This window comes from Sprattus sprattus, assembly GCF_963457725.1.
Source record: "Sprattus sprattus genome assembly, chromosome: 5".
In the NCBI taxonomy this organism is placed as follows: domain Eukaryota; kingdom Metazoa; phylum Chordata; class Actinopteri; order Clupeiformes; family Clupeidae; genus Sprattus; species Sprattus sprattus.
Window position 1 is genome coordinate 39777337 of NC_137924.1, and position 8700 is coordinate 39786036.

The following is an 8700-nucleotide window of genomic DNA, read 5'->3' on the forward strand; positions in this document are numbered from 1 at the left end:
AGCCTTGCTGAACCAGCAGTGAGGCCTCCCCCTCTTAAACCCCCCCCCCCCCCCCACACAGTCTCACAATGGAACATTCCAGTGGCAGCCATCTTCTCTAGCACGCTACTGAGGTCCATTTTAGTCTGTCCTTCTCTCTTCTCTCTCAGTCAGTAGCACTATAGCAGCTGCACACAAAAGCCATTCTTTCATGTGCCCCGCAAAAAAGAAGGGGGTTGTTCTCAGCTGCTCTTTCAAGTGTTTCCTTTTGTTGCATTTCCATTCATCAGTTCATTGATAGCAGAAAATAAAAGAAAGGCCGTAGAGGAAAGAAAACATTTGGGTTTCGAGATGAACAGAGCCACGGGGAGACAGACAGAATTAAACAGATTTTCCGTCAGATGATCAAACTTCCATCTTGCCAAGATCATGCAACAGCCCCGCATACATTCACTGAGAGCAAAGAGGCCCAGCTAATCAAAGTGCTCCATTTAACACTGACACCTATCAAACTGGCTTGACCCGATCGACTCCCCATCATTTTGCTTTGAACTGACTCAATGAAAACAAACAAAAAACAAGCTGATATGGGGTTAGTGCACAACCGACATTTACATGAAGGCAATCCTTCTTCCTCCTCACTAGACTCGCCTCTGCAAGGGGGATACTAGACATGCTCAAAGGTGATGAAGCTCAAGCCAATCCTTGTTCATTCTAATTCTACCTCGCCATCATTTTGTTAAGTTTTGGTGGGGTAGGTGTGGCTGTTGGGTTTAGTACTGATCATAGCATATGACATTGCAGAATTACTTCTCATTTGTACAGACATCTCTCCCTTCCTAACACAGGGGTGCTCACAAAAATATCTCTACCCTTTGTATTCCATCTTTTGAGAGACAGACAACGGTTTGCAGTCAAGGCAGGCATGTATAACATCCAAATATGACAACCAGTGGCATCGCTTTGTTGGTCATCTGTTTTTCTCCCGAGGACCCTTAAACATGTTTTACTCTCAATTTCTACATTCACATGGGCCGACCCTCTGAGGTAGCCTCTACCCCCAAAAGGTTCTTTGATACAGAACTGACAGTTGTGCAGATCGGAGGTGAGAAGATTCTCGGTTTCTCTCCCAATTCAGTGCCATTAGAGTTGTCTGTGTCAGCGATATGTCTTAACTTAAGAGGAAAGGATACATCTGAGGAGCATGTCCCTGGGGATAGTTTTGAGGATTTGGGGAAACAATATAAAACCTGTCATTTAGAGGATGTGGTAAATAAGTCTTCCCTTTTGGTTTTCTAAGGGAGGTTGGTGCTTTCTTAGTCCAGTGGCAAAACCTATGGCTCAGTTTGTAACTACACATTCTCCTGGAACTGGTGAGAATTCCAGTTCAAATTCCAGCCAGTGCTAAGGGCATACTCTGTGTTGAGGGTTGATGTAAGCGATTAAGCGTGTGTGTGCGCATTATGCCATCTTCAAATCAGATTAATCTGTTTTAATCTGATCTAATGCTGAACGCCAGATTCACCAAAACGAATAAATGAAATGCTACAGTGAGATTAGCAGAAACGAAACAAAAATCTCTGGATGTTTTGACTCTGTGAGTGAAGCCCCCACACACACACTAAGGGCCTGAAACAGCAACAGTAAACTGAGATGACCGCGAAAGAAAAAGAGAAACCGTTCCACTGTTAAGACTTTCTCATGAGCTAGGGTTGGTAGTCTTCCTTTATCACTTGTCAAAGACGTGTTCTCATGCAGTAATTTACAGTAACAGTAATTCATTATTTTTCTCAGAAGAGAAACACACACGTTTGTTTATATGCTCAGATAAGAAAAAAAGCTTTTCATGTTGTTTTTCCACTTTTTTTAGACATTAGTTAATTTTCGTCATCAGGGCAGGCAGTGTACACACAAGGCACAGACACATGCCAAAAACGCTTGCATTGCTTTTTTTCACATTCTACTCTTGCTGGCCGTGATGTCATCGTGGCAGATCAGCAACTTGTGTTTCTTGTCCCCTCTTTTTCTTAGCCCCTCCCTAGGTCAGGCTCCTCCCCAAACACCCACAGACAAGCCCCGCCCCAGCCACCTTGTGGTTACATGATTGGGCCACAGTGCTTAGACTGCGGCGATGACATCACAGAGAGAACACAATGGGGTTGGGCAACGAGCTCAGGTGAATAGAAGCAGCACAGCAAGCCTGGATGGGGGGGCATGCAGGTACAGGGGGTGGGGGCAAAGGTGGGGAGTTTGAATGGTGGTGGTGGGGGGGGATTCTAGCTCAGGGTTGCAGTCAGATTCATGGAATGGGGGGCTGGTTAAAGGAGGAGGAGGGGGGGTGGACAGAAGTCAAGTCAGGGAAGGTCTGCAGGGTCATGTAGTTTTCTTGCACTAACACTTTTGGTACTTCTACGCAAAGTTTTTTTTTTAGTTCTTTTTTATTATTATTTCTTATTAATTATCACATTTCAGGTTTAGTCACTTTATACAAGAGTATGTCACAAATGAGGCTTGTGTTGAATCTCTCCCATTGCTGGTTCTGTTTGTATATGGAAAGACATTATGGCGATATGCATTTTCACAGCATACACATTCTTCTATATTCATATATGGATATAAATATTGGTATATTGTGAATATATATATTAAGTATAATTTGTCATATATCCAAATTACTCAAATTTTGTGCTCATATGCCTTTCAAGACCTTTTCAGTCCAAGCCTTTTTTTCAATAGCTTACTTTTTGTCATTTTCAAATACTAAGTGTGAATTATTTTAACTGTATATAGTTTAGTTTTAAACATATTGCTTTTAAATGTAGCAATATCAATCAGGAAATTAGCTTTCTCCTATACTAGGCATTTACAAATTTTGAAAAATTATCAAAACGAGTCATAAAAATTCACCTAACCTCTAATTATACAGATGGCTGCAATTATGAGTTTAGCTCTTCATTTGAATCACACATTTTCTGTTGAATATGTGTGTGCATGTGTGTATGGGAGAAAAATATTGATGTTTTCTCTCTTTTCTAAGAGCAGAGTGTATGTCGAAATTTGACTTGGCTTGATCGGAAAGATATCGAACAGTTTCTATTTAAAAAGAGAACACAGATAGGCCACATATAAAGCCCTTTCTGCCCAATCAACCGATCGCCCACAGTTGATTGTAGGTGTTTGCTCTGCTTTAAACTGTCTCCACAGGACATGTGACTGTGCCTGGGATGGAGAACACAGACAGAAATGCTGAGATTAGTATTGAGATAGTCCTTACTCTAACACATCTCACACTCTTGGATACAGGTGCATCTTCCACTGCTGCATAACAGTTAGAGAGTAGAGGAGACTGAGTGTGATATACTAGCTGCTAGCTCCGCTTAGCTCTCAACATTCTTATTCTGTGAGGGGAATTGGGAGGTGTTTCGATTATTTTGCTACACATTAACACATACACATAAAATTAGAATACACCAGGCGTAAGATGGACAGGGGAAGGAGGGGGGTTAAAGGATGAATGAAAACAGTAATACGGGAGAGGAATGGAGGTTTCAAAAAAACGAGAGCCTTTCAAAAAAAGATGTGGCCTGACGGAGTGGCAGGGAGAGCCTCTGGACGAAAGGAAGAGTTCTGGAACACAAATGCTTTACACTCCTAATTTTCCCTCCGTCCCACTTCCTCACACACACACGCTCACTTTTTACACACACACACACACACACACATTTATGAATGACTTGCTGTGCTTCAGTCAAGACCCCCATTCGTGGCTGCAGGGGCAACCAACTGTCCCCTGACTGCTCAAGAATGTTTGCCATGGTGATGGAATGCCACAGGAGTGGTGGTGGTGGTGATCTGCCCACTCTCTTAACAGCCAAAAGAAAATGGCCGCTGGGCAGGGCTTTTGTTGGGAGTTGGAATCTTCCACAGGAGGAAGTGAGTGGTTGGGTGGAATGCTGATGATCCAAATGAGGGGTGAAGCTTGGATGAATGGCTGGGGGATCGAATGGCGGAAGGAGGAGGAAAAAAACACAAGTGCAATTTAAAGGAAAAGGGTCCCATTTGTTCCACAGAAGAAAACCAAAATATACAAAATCAAAGAGAAAGAAAAAATATAACATCAAGTGATCTAAATGTACAGAAGTACTACTCCTTGTTGCCTGAATACTCACAATGCTATGTTTTTCTTTTCAAATATAAAATTAAAAGAAATAATCTGGGGAAAAAAGCCAAAGAGGGTTTCTGGTGGAGGGGTAGCCAAAGATCGTTGCCTGAAGACTTGTACTATCCTTCTCTCTCTCTCTTTCCTCCCCTCTCTTTCTCACCCTCTGTCTCATATCTCCTCTCTGCTATCTCTTTCTCTCTCGCCATCTCACTCTTCGTGGAGCTGCAGCCGGTAACGGTGGTAACGGATCTGGAAGAAGAGACTCTGGAGCGTGGAGCGCGGCGTGCCGGGAAGCGTGTGGTCCTGGCTCTCGCCGGCGTGCCGGAAGCCCAGTGACTCGTATAGCTTGTGCGCCGCCATCTTGACGGCGGTGGTACCCAGGACAACAGCAGAGAAGTTGTTAAGCATGGCAAACTCCAGCACGCGGCGGCCCAGTGCTTTGGCGATGCCCTTGCCTCGGTAGCGCGAGTCCACGGACATGCGCCGCAGCTCCAGCGAGTTGTCGTCTTCATGGGCCTGCGCGGCCACGATACCCACTATGCGCCCCTCCAGCATGGCCACCCAGAAACAAGAGCCTGGGGAGAGAGAGGCACGCAAACACGGCCAAAAACACGGTTATCACCATCATCAGTATACTCCTACTCAGTCACAGTGGTTATGCAACAATAAGGCTACACAGTTAGAATTTTAATTATTGTAGTTATGCTGGCAATAAGAGAGACACACAAACATGCCCAATTCCAAGGTTATACTATCACGACAGTTACACTCACTTACAGTGGTTATGCTCACAAATGTCATGGTTATACATAAGTACATCCGTACTCTCAATTACTATGGGTATGCTAATCATTTCCACTTCACTATGTATAGTCGATATTAAGCCCCCTTCAAATTCAAATTATTGTTTTTCTTATTTAGTTAATCAGTTATGGTAAGATATTGTTGAGGTTTATAGCTAGTTACAGTAAGGTATTAGAGAAACAATAAAGCAGAGATCATTAAAGGTCAAAAGTTTCACTGATCTCGTATTCAAATATCCTGCTATATTTTCACTTTTGAGGAAAAGGGCTAATATGTTAATTTCCCTCGGCCTGTTATGCATGCACACTTCGGTTAGATTGCTCTACTATAAATACTGTTTCCATGGTAACACTCTGCCAAAGATGGTGCTCTTGCTTTCTCACTACATCTCTTGCTGACTGGTGTAAACTAGCCACCTGGGTTGCCTTGGTAACTCTAATGCACCTGATAGTCAGCGATGCATTGTGTGCACTTGATTAAGAAACAAAGAAAGAATGTGACAGGTTTGTGTGTGTGTGTGTGAGAGAGAGAGAGTCCTGATAACAAGTAGCAGTTTGGTGGCAAACTGCAGTAATGGCTGACATTATGTGCAGCATGAGTGTAATGATTGTGTGGGTCTGTGTCTATGAGAGACAAAGAGAGATGAAGAGTGCTGCTCAAATGACTGCAATGAAATGGTCAGACTTCCTAACAGTAAGCCAGAGTGAAAGAGAGTGAGTGACTGAGCACAGAGAGAGAAAACTGCCTAACTGATTTGCATCAGACACCAAGCAGGCAGCATGAGAGGTGAGTGTCAATACAAATGTGCTCTTTTGTTAGACACATACACATACACTCACACACACATGTGCATGCACAGTTACATTAGCACAGCCACAAATGAGATGGTGTGTGCCTGTTGCATAACCCCAAATGGCTGTGTCAGCTCTCAGTGTTGCTCGAATACACACACACACACACACACACACCGCAATATGAAAGAGCTGTGTCAGCTCACACTCTCTCACTCACATTCTGACACACACACACACACATAGCTGTAATCCCTAACGTCTGTGTCAGCTCCCCGCAGTGTAGTCAATTGCTGGATCAATAACACTGCTGCAAGCACCTTAGTCTGAACAAAAGTGTGTGTGTGTGTGTGTGAGTGTGTGCACCCCGTTACATCTTCTTTTCATTAAGGCAAAGGATCAGGGATTGTCAGGAAGCTAACATTAATGCAGAATGATCATAATCTACAAACTACAGGGAAAACATGGGAAAACCTATTCTTCAAAACTCTTTTCTATCTCCTTGTATTACTCATCAAAGACCAATTCAACTGAAAGGAGATGAAATGGGGGGGGGGGGCTTACTGAAAACCGAATGTATAAAGGCACAGTATTTGTTGTTCTTAGAACGAAGAACAAAAAGAGCAGGGGATCTTTTTGGTCACGCCAAGATCCATCACAGAGGCCCCATGACTGCCACATCTGTCTAGGGGGAGGGGTGCGGGGTCCCAATGCGTAGCCGTGACTCCTGAGATAAGGCACGGGGGCATTGCGTCAGCGCAGCTGTAGATTATGACCCCTGTGTCTACGGGATTAGGGGATTAAGCCCCTGTTCTGTGCGACGCGTAACAAAACAAACACCACATCACCATACTGTGATCGCAGCACGCTTGATGGAATGACAGAGAGAGGGAGGGAGAGCGAGACCGGGGAAGAGAGAATGTTTGTTTTGTTGTAGGACCCATGAGGCCGAGTGTAATCCAGTGATGTTGGCATTTGGTGGCAGATTTGACTGATTAAGGGCAGATTTGAACTTGAGTCACGCACAGTGTGTGTGTGTGTTCATATGTGTGTGTATGTGAGAGCGAGAGCGTGGTTCTCTTTGGTCTGGGTTTCACAGAAGTGTGAGGAGTGTGTCTCGATCCACTGCATGCTGAGGCTGACACTCAAACCGGATCACAGAGGCCAGAATGGCTTATCCTGAAACTGACACGGGCGTTCCTGCGGCTGGTCTCAAGTGTCGTTAACTCCACTGGCATTCGCCAGCATATTTAGGCTCCTGAGAACTAGCTGTTGACAACAGGGAGCACACCCTCAGACTATTCAAATGAAGGACGGCCAATCAACGCATGCTCTCCTTCTCTATGGGAGTCCGCATCAGGTGCTCTTCTCTCTCTCTCTCTCTCTCTCTCTCTCTCTCTCTCTCTCTCTCTCTCTCTCTCTCTGTCTCACACACACAAACACGCACACACCTCCATCTGACTTTGCCCCTGACCTGTGCCAAAAAGTAAGACTGTGTGTGTTTGTGTGTGTTTGGACATTGGTAAACCTGCCCTACTTTCTTTTGCTAACTGTTTTCAGGGCTGCAGTGCTTAAACCTGCAGGATGAGTCAGGCTCACACACACACACACACACACACACACACACACGGTAATTACAAGTGAATGTTATCTCAATGCCAAGGATCTGGCTGCTTCTGTTGAGAACATTTTCTTTCACCAATTGCTTTGAATGATGGGAGTGTGTGTGTGTGAGTGCCCACCAGCCCATCATTTCAGCAAGGAGAGACAGAAGGTGAGACTAGACAAGTGTCTGGAGACACACTGCGCCAAGTGCACACCCAAAAAGCACAAATACACACTGTCTTAGGCCAGGCTAGAGTGCCCAAGAGAGAAAAAGAGGGAGTGGTGGGAAACAAGACTTTTTTTGATGAAACAAAATAACAGGGTGAAAGATGAGCTCATCCTTTTTAGCATTAAAGGGGTGATAAAGTGTGGTAAAGAGACAGAACAATGTGTGTGTGTGGGCGGGGGTGGGTTGGTAATCTAATCTGTATTAATACAAAAAATGATTGCCTAATTGCCAGCATCTCATTTGTTAGTGAGTCATTATGTGGCTGTGAGTGTGTATGTGTTTGAGAAAGAGAGAGAGAGTGTGTGTGTGTGTGTGTGTTTAAGAAAGAGAAAGAGAAAGTGTGTGTGTGTTTGAGAAAGAGAGAGTGTGTGTGTGTGTGTGTGTGTGTGTTTGAGAGAGAGAGAGAGTGTGTGTGTGTGTGTTTGAGAAAGAGAGTGTGTGTGTGCGTTCGAGAAAGAGAGAGTGTGTGTGTTTGAGAGAGAGCGAGAATGTGTGTGTGTGTGTGTGTGTTTGAGAAAGAGAGAGAGAGTGTGTGTGTGTGTGTGTGTTTAAGAAAGAGAGCGAGAGAGAGTGTGTGTGTGTGTGTGTGTGTGTGTGTTTGAGAAAGAGAGTGTGTGTGTGAGTGTATTTGAGAGAGAGAGAGAGAGTGTGTGTGTGTGTGTGTGTGTGTGTTTAATGCGTGAGGCTAATCCAAACAAGATCATCCTCAACACCCTCAGTCACTTAAGCTCATAAGCATTTATCTCAGTGTCTATGTGTCTATTCTCTTAAGCATTTTTAAGTGCCATCATTACTTTGATCTTAGAGATAAGTATGTGTATGTGTGTATATGGTGTGTAGTCTCATATGTGTGTGAGAGAGAGGGAGACTTATCCATCATGAGTGAGATGTGATCAGATCAACTTTTCCATCATGAGCTAGATGTGATCAGATCTGACAGGACGGGTATTTAATCAATGCTGAAGATCAAATTTCCCCTCAAGTGCTTCCTGAAACATGCCGTGTGTGTGTGTGTGTGTGTGTGTGTGTGTGTGTGTGTGTGTGTGTGTGTGTGTGTGTGTGTGTGTGTGTGTTATGGAATCAGATCAATGCCATAAATATTTTGTAATCTGTAATATAGATTTTGTATA

The 8700-nt window shown here is 44.1% G+C and overlaps 1 protein-coding gene across 1 annotated transcript in view; it reads right to left on the reverse strand.

Annotated features, from left to right (window-relative positions):
• Nucleotides 1-4348: 4348 nt before the first annotated feature.
• The window catches only part of nat8l (N-acetyltransferase 8-like), a gene marked incomplete at both ends in the record, with an annotated part of 13860 nt that continues 9508 nt past the window's right edge, over nt 4349-8700 (reverse strand). Inside the window, one exon of the mRNA XM_080838426.1 lies at nt 4349-4716. Coding sequence (XP_080694552.1) covers nt 4349-4716 — 368 coding nt within the window. The remainder of the gene's footprint in view (nt 4717-8700) is intronic.